Here is a 22935-nt window from a genome sequence, read left to right as displayed (position 1 = left end):
GATAAGGCATTGCTGAATGCTGATGTTAGCAATGAGACTCGCCGTTTTTATTTCCCAGACAATTCCTTTTCAGTTCGATGACCCACCTCCTTTATATGCGCTAACATAACCTTACATTGCACGAACACGCATAACTTTGTTCGATTGTTAATATTCGAAATGTCCATTTAAGTAGCCTACAAGTAAGTTAGCCAAACATAGAATCTTACCCGTCCAGGAGAGAATTGGCAACGTTGGCATCTGTCCTCAAATTCTTCTCCGTTTTCAGCCGTCTCCATCGTTCAAAGGCATCTCCTATACAAATCCTTGTTTTGTTTCGGACTTTGTCACGACGTATTTCGGATTCATAACGAGGTCTTATAGTTTTCGTAACGTTAGACATTTGTTTTATCCTACACGTTTGTAGCTGCAAGTAGAGCAGAGCTGGCAACCGGATGCGGAAATACTATGGGTGACTCTCATTCGTCTTTTCATCTATCCTCCCTTCCTTCCTCGGTGCGTTCCCACTGATCTAAATAAAGACAGATGGGGCGGCAACATGGCTATGGATCAGTGGGAACAAACCATAGGAACAAACCGGAGTACCGAGGAAGGAAGGAAGGAGGATACATAAAAAGACGAATGAGAGGTGTCCTATGACTTCACGATTAGTAGCCTAGATAGATGAAGGGTGGCGCATCAGACCAAAACACAACAGGACAATATCAGTTGAGGGCTGCGACTTCACTTTTAAATGACAATATCCTGGCCGGACTATACTTTTGTCAGTGATATATTTGCACTGAGCATGATTTCTAATGTCTCGTGACATATCAGGGCCATTTTATGATTAGGCTACTTGAAAATAATTTCTTACAGACGGTTCCTCTAAAATGATTGCACTGTCAATATTTTCTACAATTCTACAAATATTGTAGTATCTATCAATACAAAGATATAATAAAATCAGCTAATTGATTCAAATATGTAAATTCTCTCATTAACTGTGCATGATACAAAAATGCCCCGAGCAGGTCAACTGAGGTTTGGTAGTATCAGATCGTTGTAGGTTTTTCCCTGGCCACAGACAATAAGATTCGCATATTGCTTTAGTTGTACCAAAATGTAAGAAATACACACATCTTCAGGTGCTTGTTGTCAATAATCTTGAAACTGGTTTGCCGATTTCAGTAAGCTGGTGCACAGTGCCCACATGAAGTAGGCTACACTTGGCTCATTAGACTGTGGAGCACTGGATGCATATTTGTCCATCCTCCCTTACTTCCTTGCCTGAATGTTTTGAAATATATTGGCCGGGTTTCCCAAAATTGTTAAGAAGCTCTTAAGTGCTAAGAACTTCTTAGGAGCGTTGTAAGAATGTTCTACGAACGCTCCTAAGAAGTTCTTAGGACTTAAGAGCTTCTTAACGATTTTGGGAAACCCGGCCCTTGTTTGTTTGTTTGTTTGCAATAAATACAGTTTCTTATTCTTATTCTCTTCTTCTTATTCATTAAAATTAACATGATGATGACTGACCAAATAAATAGCTATGATGAAGTTTTAATAAACTGCGACCACAGGGTTATTGGTACTCATTCTGCATCACTTATCAGTTGCCTTTGACACGGTTAACCACCGCATCCTTCTCTCTACTCTCAAACATGGGCATCCCGAGCTCTGCTGTCTCCTGGTTTGAATGCTAACTCAGTGGGTTGTTGTTTACCATAGGGGTGGCTTGGACAGTTGTCCGCACTTCACTATCTCACCACAGGGTCCCCCAGGGCTCTGTGCTGGGGGGCATCTTCTCTGCCGGATAGGACCAGTTAGTTACTACAAGAGATCACTATAGTCTGTAATAGGAGTGTCCCAACTCTGTCTTCTAGTTTTGTACATTGCTCTGTGAGCAGTGATTGACAGTCAGTTAAGACACCACCTCTGGCCTAGGAAAAAAGTCACTTCCCTACAGCACATCCCATGCATATAGGCAACACATAGATACGTTTAAAGGAATAGTTAGGAATTTTGGACATAGGACCTCATTTTGATGTGCGCTAGCTCAGCACCATCTTATACCAGCAAACCCTGCAAATATAAGGACTGGATGAAAAGTGTTGAAAATGGTATCCACCGACCTACATCACCCTGGCTAAGTTGGAAATGAGGTCTATGTCCAAGATTCTGAACTATTCCTTTAACTATTATTTAAAGTTACTTAATTTACACATAGACATGCTTAGGTTTATGCAACTCCATTTGTAAACAATTTTATTTCAAAAAGTTACCTTACCAACCCTGATAAAGAATCCATAGCAAATACCAACTGCATTCAAAAAGTTACAGTATCTTTCAGGAAAGGAGAATGAGAACAACCAGTCAGAACAGTCGAAACAGTTGAAATTAGGAAAGATGTATTTTTTACTAAAAAACAATTGTAATACAAAACTAGTATTAACTATTGTAATACAAGACTAGGGTGGCTACAGCCCTTTCTGTAGCCATCCTCTCTGAACACCTTGTGCTGCTATTCTCAGTCCAAATCCTCCTATAATAGACATGGGAACTGCACAACCTTCTCGCCTTGGGATTTCCAACCTTTACAGAGGCTCAGCTACACAGTAGATCTCTCGGCAAAATTCCAGAAAGTGCCATCCTTTCATTTCTCCCAGAACATCTTGAACAGGCGTACAACTCAGAACAGATAAGCCAGACTTTCCTCAACCTTCTCAGTATTGTCCTGAACATCTCATTAGCATTAAGAATTTCAACTGTTTCTTTTTTTCCTTCTCATTCTACCTTTTCCTCCTTTTCTGCTGTTCCCCTCTTCAGCTCCTGGTCCATGGTGGCGCTGGATGTGGTTCTTAAGGCTGACGTTGTGGTTGAAGCACTCCCCACAGTCCTGACACTTGAAGGGTTTCTCCCCTGTGTGGAGGCGCATGTGGGACTTGAGGTGACCTGGCTGGTTGAAGGAGCGGTCGCACAGCTTACAGCTGTAGGGCCTCTGTCCCGTGTGGACAGCCATGTGTCTCTCGAGCACACCAGCAAAACGGAAGCCCTTACTACAGACCTCACAGATGTGCTTCCCATTGGGCCAATGGCTCTTCCTGTGGGCGCACCAACTGGGGCGGTCTGCAAAGCGTAGGGAGCAGTGAGGGCAGTGGTACTTCAGCAGCTCTTCTACATGGCTCTCCTCATGCTCCCCCTTGTCTTCAGGGGACTTAAAAGCCTTGAGGCAGTAGCGACAGGTGAGTATGTACTTCTCATTGTGGATTCGATTGATGTGTGTTTGGAGTCCAATCTCAGTGGCAAACCCTTTGCCACAGTTGGGACAGATGATAGGCTTTGCTTTGTGCTCACAGATGTGACTGGGTCCACCGTCGACCCTGTTGACCATGTTGATGAACTTCCCACAGTCCGTGCAGAGGTCTCGAAACTCTGTTATGCCATGCCACTGCATAGCATGGATTTTGAAGTCATTGAGACTCTTGAAAAGGACAGCCAGTTTGTCAATGTGTAGTGACCGAGAGTTCTCTTTATCAGGGGCTCGCTCAGGGTTTCTACAAGAGGCTTCTTCCTGGTGGCCATTTTGGGTGGTCTCAGTGTGGCTTCCATGAATTTGTCCCTGGACGTCATTGTGCAAACCCCCTGCAGTAACATTCACGTTGTCTGTAATGCTGGAGGCTTCTTGGTTGCCATTACTAGAGGTTAGCCCTTGCTTATTTGCACTGGCACTCTCTTGGCTGCCATCACTTGCAAGACATTGTTTTGAACCGCAGGTGCTCTTGTGTCCATCACCATCAGAGACGGTCTGATTGTTATAGGTGCTGGACTCCTGGTTAGTGCAGGTTCCTTGGTTGTTGGTGGCAGTTACCTCTGCTATTTCTCCATCTTTCCCCATCTGTGTTTTGGTGCCACATTTGAGGCATCCATAGAGTCGGCTGTGGCGCTGTCTGAAGCAGTCATGCTTAAACCCAGAGGCACACACAGAACACCACGCCAGTGGCAGGAGGATCTCTGGCTCCGACTGATTGCTCTTCCGAAGTGACCAGCTGTTTTTGTCCGGATAGGGAACGGAACATCCTGCAGAGCCCGGATGCCAATCAACATCATCCTCCTCATGATCTCCAGCACCATACTCTTCATCATCACTGTCCTGCATCTCTAACTCTTCTTCTCCTTGTTCGTTCTCTTCTTCCTCTACATCTATGCCACCCTCATCACAGTCTTCTCCTCCAGCTTGCACATTCACTTCAACGTCGTTTTCCACCTCCATTTTCACAACAATCTTCTCGCCGTTTAACCTGTTGACTGTCGCCTCAGGTGTATGGATGAAAGAGTCATTCACCTGTAGAAGACAAGAGCACCTGTTCAGACTGGGCCTTTGGCAAACACTATTACCATAAACCCACATGTATTAGTCTTAGATGAAGTCCGTAAGTATAATATATGCTTTCCCACATATTTTCTTGCTTATCTGTTTAATCACAAATTGTGCCATTTGTTCCCTTTCATATAAAAAGTCAAGCTATCAATTCTGCTGGCACTAAGACATCAGACTTGCCTGCATTGAAGTGTTTGTCGGGGCCAGTTCAGCCTCTGCAGTGGGGCTCCTGGGGTCCTGTTCCTCCTCCTGGATAGACTCTAACAGCACATGGGAGATGGCCACTGTTTCCTCCTTGACAAGACATACAGACAGTTGCCTTTATCTTGATAAAAACATTTGCAGAAAAAGAAAATATCTGTCCAGACAGAAAGAATGTCTGAAACTGAAACTGTGTGAAAACTATATGTGAAAGTGCAAAGAGCGAAATTTTCATTGAGGATAATTTATGTATCAGAGCAAATGAGTTCAATTTCAAAATATTCCAACATTTCAAGTTGACTGGGATTCAGTTCCAATCTAACATTTACTATTCAAATTCGGTTTCTCAATACAATTGCTCAAATTCGGTCGGCAATTCAAATGCAAAAACAACATTCAAATTCAGTTTGAGATGACACATTTTACTCCATAAACCTCACTCCCTGACACCTCAAGGGCATTGCTGGCATGAAAGCTAGCAGCCTAGGCCTTGTCAGCACTCTCGACTTCCGATCCAAGGTGCTGACGTTTCTGGGTCCGAGTCCAGACATGTGCAGGGACGAACACAACGTAGGTTACACACTGATGACCAAAAATATATTTGGGTACCTTTTCTGTCTTAATGTGGCCAGAGTCCTTTGAACTGTTCTCATATTGGAGACCTCTGATTTCCTTGTCTTCTTCATTGTCCTTCCTTTGGCTCAATGCGTCCTGAACTTGGACTTCATCCTCCTCCTCAGATTCTGTGTCCCCAATGCGATCTATGGCTTCTTCGTCAGTTCCAGAGTCCCCAAAAGACAACAGCACCGTCTCCTCAGCAACCTTTGGAAACACCAACACATGCAGTTGTTTCTCTTAATAAATCTTAATTTCCCCTAATTTACACAGAACATGTCTAGGACTATTTCCCTGACTATTTCACCTGGCCCAATCTCCTGGCTATAAAGCACCTGGCCCTACCTCTTGGTTGCTTGCTGGGTCTCTGATGGTCTGTTCAGGTTCATGGCTTCTCCACTTTCTATTGGCTTGACACTGCTGGCAGTTCTGCGTCACGTTGAAGACCCTTCCCTCACGCCTCTTACGGATGCTGCATGCGCTGCAGCACTCAAAGCACCTCTGGAACAGCTGCAGCAGGCATTCCAACTGCACCACCACCTCGCCTGCACCAGCATGGCTGCAAGAGGACAGAGTACAGTCTAACGGCTTGATGAAATTTGGATTTCAAAAAGTGATAACAGACGTGATGGCTATGTTCACTATATGTCTACTATATAGGTGCCTCTCATGCAGCGTTTATACGTCCTCCCTCGCTCCTCGGGCCTCGATCCTCACTGGTCTACATAAAGAATGATGGGGGGAAACAATGGGATAGTCTATCCAGTGTTAGATCAGTGGGAACGCCCCTCGAGGATCGAGCATCGAGGATCGAGGAGGCATGTTGAGAGGCACCCAATGTCTCTCTCTAGAGGACCTGAGGGAGTTTGGAAGGAGCTTAAGGGATCAAAAGGTTAAAGAGGTAAGGGAGGAGCAAGGTCATGGACCATTTTTCACAAAGGGGCTATCAAACAGAACTATACATAATGCCTACAGGAAAGCCCAGTCCACTCCTAGATCAGAGCTACTTCAGAAAAAGAAACAAAACCAGGCCTATTTTGCTACAAAATATAGCTCTTTGGCCAATCCTATAAAAATGGTAATATACTCAAATTGGAATCTCATCAAAAGTGACCCTGTGCTTAGAGAAGTGTTTTCTGCACCTCTAATAATCAGCTTTAAGAGGGCTCCCACACTACGCGATAGGTTAGTACCAAGTCATCTCCCTGCTAAAAACAGGTCACTTGGCTTCATAGACTGTTACCTACAAATACCACTACTACAAAAGGTACCTACAAATGTGGGTCTTGCAATCATTGTTCCAACATTAAAGAATGCAAACAATCTTGTGATTTTCAAGACAAACAAGACACTAAAGCATTCATTATAATTGCAACATCACATTTGTGACCCTGCAAAGGGAAACCAGTCGCTTTGGTAAAATGTACAAAATTAGGTTATTGTGCTCACACGAACGGCCATAATCTAAGCTTTCCAACGATATGTATATTGGGAGTATTACACAAACTATCACTAAGATAACCGCATCCAAAGTTGACATGGTTCTCCCGTCACAATATAGCCTGGGTGTTCCCATCCTGCCTTGCGCTGTGATGTCATTTATGCTGCTAAGGCAGTCTGGGACATAGATATATATAGGTAGATACATAGACAGTAAAAGATATGGACAGAGCTATCACGTAGACGTCAGCAGAGACCGAGGAAGCAAATTTCAAGGGTTTTTTTTGGTCTACTATTTCTGTCATAGGTCTCCTGCGCAGGCTCAGGTGTCGTATATGTGACGTAGGCACGTAGTCTAACCGAGTCTGCCCTATGGCGACGCTTTACTCTCTATGGAGGCATGCGCATTACCACGTTAGCATTGATTTCGGAAAAAGTTTATTACTCTGCCGATAAAACAGTTACGAGATTATGACACCAATTTTACAATGTAGTATGCACTCCGACAATAGAAAATGTTCATATAAAGGCTTAAAACGCTTCAGCTGTAACGTTATTTGATGTCAAAAGTGGCGCTTACGCCCCATAGGATTCAATGGAATGGCCAGCTAGCTAGGTCTACTTTTTAGCATGGCGGCCGCCATACTGTCTACACTCTCCGAACGTTCGCTGCCCCCTTGGGTAGATACTGCATTGTCCGTTGAGTTCTATTAGAACGAATGTGGAATACGGCCGCCATATTGGTAGGGGCAACATTCCCCCGTAAATGAATGGAGACCTATGGTGAGCTGAAGGAGTTTTGGGAGTTATGGGATTTATTCAAATATTTGACATATAATCGTTTCATAAAAAAAAATATGACTTTTGGCCGTTTTGATGGTTTAAAATAGGATATGAGTTCATGATGCCGTCAGTTCTGCCACTTCGAACGTTACCATTTCACTACTACTCCAAGCTGTCTCAAAACCAACATTCAAATGACAGCATTTGACAACAGTAACAGGAGACAGATTATACGGATATCGTTTGACAAGTGGAAACGTTTGCCTTTACATGACTCCAGAAAATGTCATGTTTAACAATTCAATTGGGCCAAGAAATGGACACTTTTCTGAAGTTATCCTGCCCTGGCTGCTTACGTTACTGCTATGGCAGCAACGAGCTAACAGGTAGGCTAACTTACTTTCATAAAATTAGACAGGTTAAGACTGTATGAATACTATCATAATAAAGTGACGACATAAGTAATGTTACGTTTCAGAATTAATTTGCCTTCAATTCACAACAAAACCATAGTTAAAGGTAGGGTAAGGAATGAGCTTTTTTGGTCATTTTTGCAAAATCACTTGAAATCCTATTCCTAACCCACTTACAGCCACTGAGTTGGAAGCACTGAAATGGAAATTAAACATGTCAATCATCTGCGGAACGGGCAGGGCTCGAAAAACTCCAGCCAATAGAATTCCAAACCCCATACCATCATTTCACAGCTCATTTGTCAATCTAACGGTCTTCCTCTTCCTCCTCCCCATCCCCATCCCCATCCCCTCCGCACGCGCGACCCGTTCGTGCACATAGCACGAAAGCTGTTGACCGCGAGTCAGTGCTGAAACGAAACTATCTAGGCCTGCTACACGTCCCATAATGTTCCCCTCAAGTTGTATGTGTCACTTCATTTCTACATACTAAGGCAGCGGATACCTACGGAAACTCAATCACCCACGCAATAAATAAGCTGTAGCAAAAATTACATTTTACCGTGACTCGAAGAGTGTTGTAAACATGAAATCGAAACTTAACCGCTTGGAGCTACAGTGGAATAGGCGAACCAGCGGGCCAGCACTAAACTCGGATATTTCAGAAGATAAACGCCCTGGTAAGAACCAAACCAGATTCTGTTCAAATATACACACCTATGGCTACTGAAATATGTAAGGTATATCAAATGTTATTTTGGTGTATTAAAATGCATCGTTGTTTTAGAATTTCCGAACGAAAGGGCTGGTAGACTAAGGTGCTTTTACCATAATGTAGGCTATAAAATCATCTACCTTGTCTGATTTGTGGAACTATTACCTACAACCCTTTGGAGGTGAATAAAGAATGTAATTGGGGAAGTTGATGTGGGCGATTGTATTGAGACTAGAGCTCATAGTGCTGTAGACGCCAGGCTGGCATTTCATTTAGCCTGGCTCGCTCTCGCGCATAATTTTCGTTGGTGCATGGAGGGCGGGACTTGAGGTTGTATGTATTCAAAATCTGCCGGCCGTTTTGCGAATTCCGTACCCAACCTTTAACTGACGTGAAATTAGCCTTGCCACACTAGTCAGTACTATTAGGGTCATTCCATGTCAAATCAACCAGAGCCCACGCACTTGCGTCTCAAAAAAATCTGAAAAAAATACCATGTGTGCCTATGCTACCCAGGAGACACTCTGTAAAATGTTTTTGTGCTAAGATCAATACTTTTCGAGTATCAGCCAGTTTTACGGGGGGAGGGGGGTGTCAAATTTGTTCTGCCTCTTTTTTTTTTTGTCAAAGTTCACAAGCTCATTGCTCAAGAACTAGAATCTGTAGGAGGCTCAAATTTTGCAGGCTGGTGCATAAATAGGAATAGTATGCAGTAAAATCACCACGAGTAGTTTGGATGATCCTGCATGGTCATAGCAGTCCCTCAAAGTTGATCAAAATTGTATTGGAGTTCTTGGCTGGGTTCTGTTTAGGCCTTCAGAAGACACTTTTTTACTCAACATAGGCTCTTGGGGTTTTTTTCTTATTGAGAAAAAACTCTCAGAAACACTCTCCGAGAAAGCAATGAAGAGAAAAGAAAATCCATCAGGGACTGAACAGCAGACCTCACAAGTTTGAAAAATAAATTTGGATCTCATATTCAGAGCACCCTAACACTTTGTGGGAATATACAAAGATTATTAAAATATTTTTTTCTATAATCTGCATTACCTCTTCTTTTTAAAAACATCAATTTGACTTGTCTTATGCAAATCTTTCTTTTTAATTTCCCACCCTGAACAAGGGCAAAATGCACCATTGAGATCTATTGAGAGGTGTGTTTTGTATAGAGTAACCACTAGGTGCCACTAAAATCACTGAATCACTGAAATTGCCGAGGTGGGGACAAAACATATTGATCTCAATGGTGCATTTTGTCCATGTTTAGGGTGGAAAATGAAAAAGAAAGATTTGCATAAGACAAGTCAAATTGGTGTTTCTAAAAAGAAGAGGTAATGCAGATTAAAGAAAAAAATATAAAAAAAATCTTTGTATATTCCCACAAGGTGTTAGGGTGCTCTGAATATGAGATCCAAAATTAATTTTCAAACTTGTGAGGTCTGCAGCAGAAAAGGTCTGCGAACAAAATTCATAACGGGAATGCTCAAAAATGCCAAAAAGGTATCTGAAGTGGTCAGAAGGGGTTGAGGGTCATGAAACTGTGCCCAAAATTCACATTCCTAACTCTAGAGAATGGAGATTTTAGCATATAGTTGAAATTCTGATCTATGTCCATAGACTTCAATGGAACAGTTGCTGCCTCTGCTCTGCATAAAGGGGGATTTTGACCCCCCCTCTTGCGATTCGGGTTCCAGGAAGTGGCTTCTCATGAAGTATCTTGCTCCGCCCCTTAATGATCTTTTATTGAACCAGCAACCCTTAGGTGACAAGCTCGAAGCCCTAACCACGGCTGCCCACACAGCCACAGCCGGTAACCAGTGAAGCTGAGAAAGAATAGGGGTGATGTGAGCAGATCTCTTGGTATCAGTGAGGAGTGTGGCTGCAGAGTTCTGAATATACAGTAGTCTTTCAAGTGATTTAGTGGGGAGGCCTATGCGTAGGAAGTTGCAATAGTCTAGACGGGATAAAATGAAAGAGTGAACCAGGGTTTTTGCATCGGTGGTAGAAAGGGAGAGGTGAAGACTTCTGGAGGAGAAAGAATGCAGTCTTAGAGAGAGATTTAAAATGGAGATTGAAACTGTGAGAGGGGTCAAGCAGTATGCCGAGGTATCTGACAACAGAAGCAGATTTGACAAGTGTACCATCAACGTTCTGACTCAGACTATGAGATTAGGACAGTTGAGATTTGGGGCTGATGAGAAGGAAGTTGTATCGGTGTTGAGTTTTAGAAAGTTATTATGCATCTACAGCTTTAAATATGTAGATATGCAAGTAGTAAGTGAGCAAACTGTGAAAAGGGTCAGTGAGGGAGGGTGTAGTGAGATACAAGTGAATGTCATCGGCATAGCAATTGAATTGAAGGCCAAGTCTATGGATGACTTGGACAAGGGGCAGGGGCAGAGGTGCGGTGGCTAACCCGGGGGAGGGTGCTGAACAGATGTTTCGAGTTACGTGAGGAAATCAGTTCGTGGAGAGCAAAGGGAAAGAGATTCGGGACAAAAAGTTTTGTTGTGAATGGGCGTTTCTGTGTGACATTACGAGCCACCTCAATGTGCTCAACCTGCAGCTTCAGGGGCGGGATCATATGATCAATGATATGCACGCTGCAGTGATGGCTTTTAAAACCAAGCTGTGCCTGTGGGAGACGCAAATGCTGCAAGGAAACTTGGGACATTTCCCGTGCTGCCAAACTATGAAAGAGCAGGTGTCCGTTTTTCCAAGTGCACAATTTGCTAAAAAGCTCGGCATACAGCGCTTACTTCACGCGACAATTTACCGACTTCGATGCACAAAAGAGTAGATTGGAACTGCTCAGCAATCCATTTGCAGTAGACGTGGAAAACGGCAAAACGCACCAACCAACCTCCAAATGGAGTTGATTGAACTCCAATGTAGTGACACACCCACGTCAAAGTATGACTCAGTGGGCCCTGCACAGTTTCACTGACACAATGCCCCAGCTGTGTGCTCATATTGGTCATATGCTCTCTATGTTTGGTAGCATCTCTATGTGAACAACTTTTCTCTGTAATGAAGTCGAACAAAACGTGAGATGAGAAGTCAAGTATCTGGTTCAGGCTCAAGGGCACATCAGCAATAAACTGAGCTTTAATGTAGCTTATTATATGGCTCTCTAGAATGTTGAGGGAGCTCCCATTCACTTTGAATGGGCCTCTCAACGTTCTACCGGTCCGTTATATTTGCATAATGACCGCTCCGAAGGTATAATGACCGCTGCCAATGGCAACGGGTTCACTCCGCTAGTTGTTGCAGAAGCCACGAAACGGTAGCCAAGTCATTGCTAAAGACACATTGAGATAAGTTTATTTTCTCGTTTTGACAAGTAGCCATATAATAAGCTGAAAATAATTCCCTTCAGTACGAAGCAAAACCCCTCCGCTGCGCGTCGGGGTTCTGTCCGTCCTGTCGGGAATTATTTTCCGATAATGACCGGCGTTCTATACATTATCCCTTACATATTTTTCCTTTTTGCACTTTTCTCGTGGTATTGCTTGGATTGTTAATAGTTGTGTTTGGATTGTCATTGAAGGAAATGTTGTTGTGTTTTGTTGCCTGTGGAAAAAAAAAAATAATTAGAATTTACTGCAGCAAAAAGAAAAACAGGCATAATGAATGGCACTGATGTTTCTTTTAATTTGACATTTGACCCGTGTTAGTTTTACAAATCTATCTGAAACAAGAAGTCTAAGGCGGAGTCCAGGCCTATTATTGCAACAGAAGAACAGCTAATAGGCCACTTTCAGATGCAGTATGTGCCAATTTTAAGTTCATAATAAATTTGGAATATGTCCGGCCCTCGACTTTAACCGTTTTTTTTTTTATTTCGGCCCACTGTGTATTTGAGTTTGCTTAAAAAGAATGGTTATTTGGCTTATGGAAATGTCACTGCTCTTCCAAGTTCATGTGTATCTCATTTATCCATTTTAGTTAATGATAACAGTATGACATAAAATGTTGAGAAGAACTTATAGTCATTACAGCTTACAAGAAAGACATAAAACGTAAAGTGAATGTGGCCTTGTGCAAAAAAGGGTTTGCTTGTTGCGTCTGGCAGTGTCGATCCATCTGAGGATGAGAAAAAAAATCCTCCGACTTCAAATTTAACATTTGCAAAACAAAAAAGAACTGCTACGGTTACAGTTGGAACATCGTGAGATGGAACATGAAATGCAAATTAACAGACTGCATCTAAATGAACAAAATGAACGTGCAGGGTTGGCCTAACTCGCATCATCCTCTTATGTTGCAGTGCACTCTTACGGGGAAAGCACAGAGAGCATTATCCTCTCTGAGTGTTGATGATGCGAAAGATTGAAGTGATAAAGGCGTCAGTTTTAAGATCACACAAGTTATTCCAGAAGCCTATCGGCAGTGGTTTAGATGTATGCAAAGACGTCCAAATGAAACAAATGTTGAGTTTGCGAGAAATTTGCGGTTACAATACCATCGCTGGTGCGTCGCCTCTAACGTTCAAACATTTGACAACATGACGGACTTGATAGTCTTGGAGCAATTTAAGAACACATTACCAGAGCGTGTTGCGACGTATATTGCTGAAAAACAGGCTGCGAACGAGGCAGATGTTGTGGTATTGGTAGATGAACACAAACTAACACATAAAGCTCATTTTGGCGAACGTCTTCATTCAGCAAGTGGGCAAATTTGTTCTTTCCCAAAAGGTAATCCTCTACCAAGTAATCAAGACCGATCAGGTGCTACCTCTGATGCAGAGCAGGTTTGTCAGTATTGCCAAGGGAAGGGTCATTGGAAGGGGGCTGTCCAGTGCTGAAGTCAAAGGCCATTAAGGGCAATTCCATATCAGTTGGAACAGGTCCGACACCATGGTCCTCAGTTTTTCCTGATTTTTGGTCCAAATGTTCCTCCATGTCTCATTAGAAGAAAACCAACATTTTAGCTTGGTATCTTGATCAGTTTCTGAGATATGGCTCTTCAAATGTGGATAGAAGTGTCCTAAAAAAAGGCTGAAAATTCCTGTATTTAATGAGCACCACTTTTTCTAAACCCCTCTCCTCTCTTAAGGCTACCATATTATTTTCTAAAAATTTGAACACTGGGGCAGTACCCTGTTTAGTTGAAAGACATTGAGGACTTATTAATCGAAACAAACCCATATTAAAGCAATGAAAAAAAACTGGTTTTGTTTTCTTATGGTCACGAATGGATAGCACTCACATTTTTTAAACTTTACATGTATATAGTCCATGAGTAAGAGAACATGCTGAAAGAAATTGAGATGGTAGGTTTTTGTATTCCTATTGTATTGCCTTTTTTCAAGGACAAGATTAAATGCAAATCCAACATTTCTTTTCCCCCACAATAGTATGCCACTTTGTAGACCATGTGAATGCGGTGGATCCGACCTGTCCATTTTAATATTATATCCCCTCAGCACATGTCTGAAGTTAGAAAAAAATGAAAAATTGTCTTGTCTGAAGGAGGTGTTTTTATGAACCTCTTAGAAGGACAATATGGGGTGTAAACCCATTTTTTCTGTTTGAGGGATCGGAATGCTATCCTACGGAGCCCGTGAAGGGTCAGGTGTGTGAATATTTTTGAGTGCACTTTTGCGTTCCCTCGCAATACTTTTTGCGTTACCTCGCAATACTTTTGTGTTCCCTCGCAATAATTTTGCGTTCCCTCGCAATATTATTTGCGTTCCCTCGCAATAACTTGTATGTGTTCCTGTCAACTTGGGCTCCATGCATTAGCCCACCATACAGGTTTACATGGACTGCAGTTCAACTCATGGATAATCTGGACATTATTAAGTTTTACTTTAACCTGGGGCTCACATAGGCTACAGCAATATACTGGCGGATTTGTCTGTGAGACACAATGTGATTATAAGCATGAAAACTCTGAAGCGTCTGCTAAAGAAAAACAGCTTGTTTCGGCGCAGCATGAGAGTTGACAGCGCATTAACCTGATGTAGCCTAGGCTAGCCACCGTACGGAGCTCAATGTTAACTTTTGTTTACGTCTCAGTAGTTTGAGATTTCAGGGGAGACTTATATTTGGCTGCTCCAGGGCCGAGGTACTTGAATTGACTCGGGTTAACTCCCTCTCTCCTTCACAACAGCAGCGGGTTAATAACTTGCACAGTGGTTTGGATCAGAGAATTTATTTTGTGATCTTTATAATATAGCCTACATTCACATCACTCAGGTCCCTGTAACATATGCCTCTCTCTCCCACTCCAATCTCACACACCAGCACGCACACACACACACCCTTGCTCCCTCTCTACCCCTCCCACTCCGCAAACGGAACCTGCGGCTTAAGGGCATACATACAAGTTATTGCGAGGGAACGCAAAAAGTATTGCGAGGGAACGCAAAATTATTGCGAGGGAACGCAAAAGTATTGCGAGGTAACGCAAAAAGTATTGCGAGGGAACGCAAAAGTATTGCGAGGGAACGCAAAAAGTATTGCGAGGGAACGCAAAAGTGCACTCAAAAATATTCACACACCTGACCCTTCACGGGCTCCGTACTATCCTGTAAACAGGATAAACATTTTATATCCCATTTTTACTCTATTGATCCTTTAAAATATGTCCAAAAGTTGTCAAAAATGGCCAAGTGGATCAAGTCACACAAGGCTAAAAATGTAATATAAGACAGATGAGATACTGAGGGAGAACACTGTGAAATGTATAACCCGCCTTTGAAACCACTGTGTCCCTAATATCCTGTGATAACCGGAAGTTGGTTTAAAAGGTCGTAGAAAAAAACTTTCACTTCTTGCTTGTTCCTCATGGTCAAATTATGTCTGACGAAGGAAATCAGATTGAGTCTACGACCTTCCGTTCAAGAGTTACTATTTCCCATTGAAACGAATGGGAAAAAACAAAAGTGTTGAGGCCAAAATCATGGTTTGAGAGATTGTGTAGGAGTATGTTTCAGGCCATTTGAAGTTGATTGGTATCCACTTTGTGTGGCATAAAACAAATCCCCTCTATATGGATGACCAAAAAGTGTAGGATTTTTACTGGTCCTATGTTTAGGATTAGTGGCAGGGTTAGGGTTAGGTTAGGGGAAAATAACTCCAACTACTAAAAAAAAGTAGCCAGAATGCACTGGCGCACAAATCCTTGAACATCCCCGATGTTGCTGGTCCTGGATTGGAGGTGAGTGTATGTTATTCTAAAATATTCCTACAAGAGGTTATGTGTATGTAAACTAATGTATATTTGTTTTGTTTTTATGTCAACAAGTACCCACTCTAGGTTTTTCCTGTATGTTAAATCCTGTATGTAATGTCTCTACCAGGTACCTAGAGTCGGTTGTCTTTTTTTGCAGGTGCCAGAAGGGCAGATCTCTAAGAGGATCTCAACTGTCCAGGGATACCATTTAGAACAAATCACAATACATGCTGCATCCAACTAACTCCAACAGAAACCAGGAGACAATATGCTATGCTTCATGCAGAAGAAATTTGTTTAATGAAAATGAACCTCAGAACAGTGTTCTCCCTCAGTATCTCATCCGTCTTATATTAGCCTACATTTTGATCCACTTAGCCTTGACAACTTTTGGACATATTCTCAGTCAACTCTCGTTATTCAATTTAATAGGATGTTTACTTTCTTCATCGCTCCCATTTGAGTTTTGTGTGGTGAGTTGGTTCTGGCGGTCAGATATAAAAATTAGGGCTGTCAACCGATTACATTTTTTAATCTAATTAATTACATACTCTGATTAATTCATTTAAATTAATCGCATATAGAATTTTTGTTGTTAAAGCACTTTAAATATCTCAGTTCAAATTAATCATTGAATAATCAGCATTAGTGACATTAAACTTCAAAAACTGTTTAATTATTACTTTCACTGTTCAAATAATGGCCATTACAATCTATAATATGACCTAATATGCTGAGGAAATAAATTAAAAAGTGCCTCGGGCCTCAATGTCAACACTGTTTCTTTGCATTGATTTGGTATCTTAGAGGTCAAAGGTCACAATTGATTAATCTGCGTTATTTTTTTTAATCAGTTAAATTTCCTAAAAATAATTAATCGAAATTAATCAGTTAATTTAATAGCCCTAATAAAAATGTATCCACTCAACTGTATAAAAATGAATGTTGTTTATGACAGTGAAATGCATTTTATTTCAATTCCATTGACCTCTGGACAGAGTTGACGAAGGTTATTTTGCAATTATTTCACTAGTCCGGCCCACTTGAGGTCAGATAGGCTGATGTGGCTCCTGAACCAAAATTTGACACCCCTGAGCGGATAAGAACTTTTGTTCAGACCTGAAATGCAACTGTCTGTGTGTGACAGAGGACAGATGTGGGTTGCTAGTGACAAAATATTAGCTTTCAGTTTGGTAGGCTATGATGTCTTTGTAAATTGCGTTCAATTACAAAGAGTTTCATTCATCTGGGATGTCCCTAATAGGCCTAACAAGAACGCTGTTAACATGCAGACAGTTAGATTTCACTGTTGCGTGTGTTTTAAGCAGGGTTCAGACCAAAGATTCCCGAGAAGACGAGACGAGTTGCCTGGCAAGCCAAACTATAGGCCTACAGAAATGTATAGTCTAGGGTCGGGCCATTCACAGAGCTGAAGCCTGTGGGTGGGATGAACAGTCTTTCAAACTGCCTCTACACGTAATAGGCCAGCATTTGTGACCAATCGTAGCCGGTCGGCAAAACGGCAAATACATCCTTCTTTAAAACAAATGACTTGAGTGCTTCTTTCTGCTCAACCTTCAAAGAAAAGCCCAAGTCTAACTCTTCCAAAGCCGATTCAAACGAGTGCGCTTTGTTAGCCTCATCCATCTTTCGTTTTTCTCTATGGTTGTGCAACATGGTCTCACACCCAACTCGTCGAACGAGGTCGCATGGTCCAGCCCCCTGGCGTCAAAGGTGAGCTAAGGCGGGCTCAAGGACTCCGTACACAGATAGAGCGTTCTGATTGGACTGACTGACTTGGTGTCGAACGCAGGCTTGGCCTTAAAGTGTAACTTCACCCAATAACTTCACCCACTTCACATTTCTGAAAAAGGCTTTCAAAATGGGCAGGACATTCGGAAATTTGGAAGGGAGTGCAGCCCTGCTGCAGCCAATCAACCATGGTGATTTTGTGTCAATCTGGGAATGAGTGCTACAGACATGGCTTATCACAGGTAGGCTAATCAGGGCAGCAGGTGTTGGGGCGTTTCATTCCTAATTTGTAACGACCCGGTGACGTAGTGTTGGACGAGAAGTGCAGGACAACGTCAGCATTCCAATAGTATTTTGGACCAACATGCCATGGCATGTTTCAACCTGTAGAAGGCGCGGAGAGCAATATCTCCAATACAAAATCATTTTATATATAAATGATCTCCCAGCTGTGTGTAACTACTCTAAATGCCTAATGTATGCTGATGACACTGTGCTTTTTTTATCTGATTGTAATTCTGATGTGATAAACTTCAAATTGTCTTATGATCTTCAACTCCTGCATGAGTGGCTGAACGACAATCACTTAACCATCAATGTTAAAAAAACTGAATGCATGTATTTCCATTCCCCTAGAAAGCATCTGTCCATCACCAGTCCTGTAACCATCTCAAATCACACTCTTGTTACAACTACATCATACAAGTATTTGGGAGTGTTACTTGACACACACCTCACATACCGTGAACATATTTCCAAGTTAACCAAAAAGCTAAATCAGAAATTATATGTATACAATAAGATTAGATCATACTTATCCTTTTCTGTCTCCAAAACTTATCTGCACACGATTGTATTCTCAACCATCTCATATTGCCTACCAATTTGGTCTCTCACCACAAAGGAAGTTACAGAACCCATCGCACGGTTATATTACCGAGCTCTTAAGATCCACTGTAATCTTCCTAAATGGACGCACCATTGCACTGCACTTTCTCAATCACATGCTCTGTCTTTTCAAAATTTTATTTACAGTCACGCTATCCCTTTTTATTTTCAACTTCAACACAGCACCTCACGAACTCTTATCTCTCTTTTACCAACACACAACATGCCTCAAGTGCGTGTCACTAGGTCAGTTTCCACGGCCCTCCACCCAGTGCCCTCATACAATAATGGCTTTGGGCAGAGATCTTTTCTATATACTATTACTAGAGTCTGGAATGGCATTCCACAACATATTAGAGAACTACAATCCATCACACAATTCAAAAAACACTATAAACAATTACTCCTTTAATACATACACCTGCAAACACTGACCCTTAAACCACTGTCTTTGCTTGAGTCTGTCTATGTTTGTCTTCTGTTTGTATGTAAATGCTGATGTCTGATGTGTCTTGTCCCTGTTACTTGTTGTATGTGCTGCAGAACAGGAACCTGCTGTAAATCAGTTTTTCACTGAGTCAGGCCCGTTTTAAACTGTAACTTTGTTACTTTTAATACTTTCCTGTATAATAAATATGAAAAAAAAACAAAACAAAAAAAATACGAAATGTTACTTTTGTCGAGAAACACGATTTTTGTCAATATTAACCCTGATAATAGTGTCACAACTTATGAGTAATTTCAATCAATCAACAGCTCAAGAAACATATTGGGTCCAGTTACACTTTAACGGTGCAACCTAGACCATCCCGCTAACTGTAGCCTACAGTACTTCACTTATATTCAAATTGAGCCGACTAGAATTTTAGAACTGACTGGCCAATCAGAGACACGTTCCCTTATTCATGAATCTTCCCCTTAGCCTGACGAGCCAGACCCACATCAAGATGTAGGGTCTGGACACTCACCGTAGACAGGGCTCAATCGGAGGGGTGGGATAAACAGTTGTCTTTCAAATTCCCTCCCCGCAATAGGATAACGCTAAACGAATCATCTTCTTGTTTTCAAGTAGCAGGATGCGTAACCTTCCCTCTCCACGCAATAGGATAACGCTAAACGAATCATCTTCTTATTTTCAAATAACAGGATGCGTTACCGTCGCAACTTCTGGTCGCATGTCAGTCACCATTATGTTAAGCCCACCCACTGACTCTATACACGCTGTGATTGACCCGCTTATTATTTTCCATTTCTCAGCTCCTTACTCTACGGAGCGTTGCTAGACTGCCCCGCCAGCCAAATTACATTTGCTGCCACTAGGGGCGTCTAGATTTCTAGGCTATCTTCCCCTACCATCCTGCAAAAAAATTCGCATCCCGCTAGGCCTATTTTTTGCCGCTAGGGTGCGTCTAGATTTCTAGGCTACGAGACGAGACAAGACGAGCTGCAACATTCTATAAACAAGCAACTTGCTGCAACACAACTGGGTGGTTCAGACCACTGCGACTGCCTGCAACAGTAGCAATGTTTCCCATAACAACACCTTTCATCTGGGATGTCCCTCATAGTAAGAACGCAGTTATAATACGCAGACAGTTAGATTTCACTGGTGCGCGTGTTTTAGAAGAAGCAATCACTTTCCATTCAACTCTCACCCCCTGTATCGTTTAAAACACGATATTCTCACTAAAATGTTGGTCCACCATGCAAACAAGCCTATAAAACTGTGAATTTACACAACATAGGCTGAATTACCTGTCGAGAAGAAAGCAGGCAACTTCGGTGTCTCTTTTAAAACCTTTGCTGCTCATGATTTTTTTCCATCTGTGAAAAGCCACTCCAAGGTTCACCCTTGTTTTGTTGTGCCTCTTATCGCGTTCCCTCTTTAATATTCGTTCCCTGTGTAATTCTCGTTTTGGCTCCTCTCGAGAATAAGTATGATCCTCCATCTTCTAGTATGCCTAGCCCACAATCAGTGCATTTTGAAAATCTGCCGGCAGACTCATGCGTGCAAAACATCCACGCGCCTTCATATTCGCACTGTGTAGAATGGCGGAGCAAGTAGGCTATCAGGAGCCACTTCCTGGAATCGGAAACGCATTGTTAGGCCCAAAAGTATAGGCCTATTTAGTAAATGCAAACAATTAGGGAAAAAGTTATTTATATCTGATGAAAATTGATCTTGGTTCTTTACAGTTAGTCATGTGGATTTTGCCATGTTTTCATGATCCTCAAACCCTTCTGACCATTTCAGGCAGCCTACATTGTGTGTGTGTGTGTGTGTGTGTGTGTGTGTGTGTGTGTGTGTGTGTGTGTGTGTGTGTGTGCGTGCGCACAGTATATACGTTTCTGATTATTGTTAATCTGATTCTATTTCTGATTAATCTGATTCTGTCTAATTGACATTGGTTTATTTTAAGGTATCCAATTTTACCATAAACTATTCATTAATTGGTGTCACTTTGGACAAAAGTTTCTGCTAAATAGCATTTAATGAACCATTTTACTGTATGCATTATACTGCATGTCATGTTCAGTTGATCAACAAGGCCATTACACTCTACACTGGAAAGCATTTGAGACATTTATTTTTACAGAAACAAAATATTGTAAAAACAAAACTATATTCATGACCACTTTCCAACAGTGCACTCCCCCATCCCTTCCTGCAGGGCATCCTCTCTGACCACATTGGGCTGCCTCATCATGTGACATTTAGTGCGAGGGAATAACACAATCCTCTGGTCTCAGATGGCAACACAACAGAAACAACCTTCGTCAAGTTCCTCTTTCAGAAGAACTCCTGACAAAGCTCCTGAGGCCCAGGGAGCAGCGAGGGAAACTCTGCTTGGCTTCTTCTTACATGCTGCTTGGCTTCAAGTAATTAAAAGGCCTTGAGACAGTCGCAGCAGATGAGCAACTTCCCATTGTGGATTTGAGTGATCTGTGCCTGGAGGACAACCAATGTAAAACATTTTGCCACAGCTGGGACAGACGATGGGCTTGACTCCAACCTTTTCCTCTTCCGTTTCTTCTACCATCATCTCTTCCCCAGAGAGAGTGAAATCACAGTCTTTTTTGGGCATTTGACTTGCCTGAGGCAGCAGATGTGTTGCCAACTGGATCATTCACCTGTAGAAGAGAGGAGCGCTAGGCGCTACCACAGTGAGCTTTCTGTTCAATTGCAGTAACAAAATGATTGATATTTGTCTGATATTGAGGTCTTGTGGAGTATAGAGCACAATATGTTTTTTTTATCTGAGACAGAAAACACCACAATAAAACAATACAAGCATCCTCCATGGTCGGTTTCTTTCTAACAGTCACCTCACCTTATCATCGGCAAATAAATACATAGGCTACAAACTCCATCTGTGACAAATAATTTGTCCCCTATTACGGCAACATTTCAATAAATCAAGTGCAAATACATAAACATGCTATTATTTGACCAACTTTAATGTTTTATTACCTTTTGTTCCTGAAATCTATCCTAAATCCACCCTTTTGGTGGGGTCAGGGTAATCCTGATAGTTTGGAACTTTTGAACAATACAAAGTGAAGGTTTTATCCACATAAAAAACAAGATTAGATTACGTGATCCAATCCGATTCGAGGATCCTTTTTCCCTTTTGAATAACCCATTTTCTAGATCTGATCCAATACGATAGCCAAGACCTGATCAAATTACTTTTGAACAATTGGGCCCTGGGCTTTAAAACACCTGACTCGACTCTAGTGTGGGCCAGAGCCATCTCAGCCTCAGTCATCACACTGGATTCTTCTGCATCCCCATTTGGTCATCTCCTCCTCCATCTTCTCTATATTCTTCTCTAGCACCAACTTTGTTCTCATGTTCTATGTTTACTTCAACTTCAAACTCTTCCTCTTTTATTTTCACAAGCGTAACCTCATCCGCAGAGAGAAAGGAACATGTTTCGCAGTAGCCTTTGTGGACATCTGGCTGAACTTTCGAGGCATCAGATGTGTGGAAGCCTATGATTCTCACCTACAAAAGACAGGAGCACCAGTTCAATGTGATTGATAAATGAGAAGAGAAGTAAACAGAGAAGTAAACACTAGGCTCACTTTTCACCCCCAACCCTTATTGTTAGCAGAGACATAAAGTAATGCTATAATATATTCTCATAACTTTAACAGAAATAGTGGTTATTTGAAAGGCCCACATTCCATTCAATTCAAATTAAATCTCAATCTACAGATGAACTGAATGAATATTTAGAAGAGGAATTATACCAGATATTGATCAAGGTTGTAGGGGGTCTTATGAAGTGTTTTAAGTCTGAAAGCAGAAGGCCTATTTATAACTGTCAACGTATTGTCTATTTTTCTTCAATGTCTTGTTTGCATCCTTATTTGATGTATGAAAATGTCATGGACATAAATTTAGGCAATTCCAAAGGTTTAAACCAAAGTGTTCATGTTTACAGCATTAATTAAGATGGAGGACCTAACTAACTAAATCCAGGTATAAATACACCACAAGGGTGAACTTTTAGAAATCAGACAGACAGACATTGTGCCACTGGCTCATGAGTCTGTTTGTCTCTGACAACTTGGGTCCA

General features: G+C 41.8%; 2 protein-coding genes across 2 annotated transcripts in view; both read right to left on the bottom strand.

The window, feature by feature from the left end:
- The window catches only part of LOC134059361 (histone-lysine N-methyltransferase PRDM9-like), a 34425-nt gene extending 34007 nt beyond the window's left edge, over positions 1–418 (bottom strand). The window contains exon 1 of the mRNA XM_062515701.1: positions 210–418. Within this exon, the coding sequence (XP_062371685.1) occupies positions 210–382 (173 nt within the window). The 5' untranslated portion in view covers positions 383–418. The remainder of the gene's footprint in view (positions 1–209) is intronic.
- A 1893-nt stretch (positions 419–2311) lies between these two features.
- On the bottom strand, positions 2312–20377 carry LOC134059344 (uncharacterized). The gene is made up of 5 exons (XM_062515678.1): positions 20105–20377; positions 5519–5732; positions 5168–5380; positions 4538–4651; positions 2312–4321 (listed from the first exon to the last, which is right to left on the bottom strand). The coding sequence occupies exons 1-5, from the start codon at positions 20296–20298 to the stop codon at positions 2741–2743; spliced, it is 2316 nt and encodes a 771-aa protein (XP_062371662.1). The 5' UTR covers positions 20299–20377; the 3' UTR covers positions 2312–2740.
- Between the last annotated feature and the right edge of the window lie 2558 nt (positions 20378–22935).

This window comes from Sardina pilchardus, chromosome 2 (genome assembly GCF_963854185.1).
Source record: "Sardina pilchardus chromosome 2, fSarPil1.1, whole genome shotgun sequence".
NCBI lineage: Eukaryota > Metazoa > Chordata > Actinopteri > Clupeiformes > Clupeidae > Sardina > Sardina pilchardus.
Note: the sequence above shows the minus strand (reverse complement) of the source record. Positions and strands in the feature narration are given on the sequence as shown.

Excerpts from the sequence above, each read along its gene's own strand:
- LOC134059344 (XM_062515678.1), bottom strand. The coding sequence starts at position 20,298 with ATGGAGGATCATACTTATTCTCGAGAGGAGCCAAAACGAGAATTACAC. Across the intron at positions 5,733-20,104 it reads GCCTGCTTTCTTCTCGACAG|CCATGCTGGTGCAGGCGAGG; the intron begins GTAATTCAGCCT and ends GTCCTCTTGCAG. Across the intron at positions 4,322-4,537 it reads CGACAAACACTTCAATGCAG|GTGAATGACTCTTTCATCCA; the intron begins GCAAGTCTGATG and ends TGTCTTCTACAG.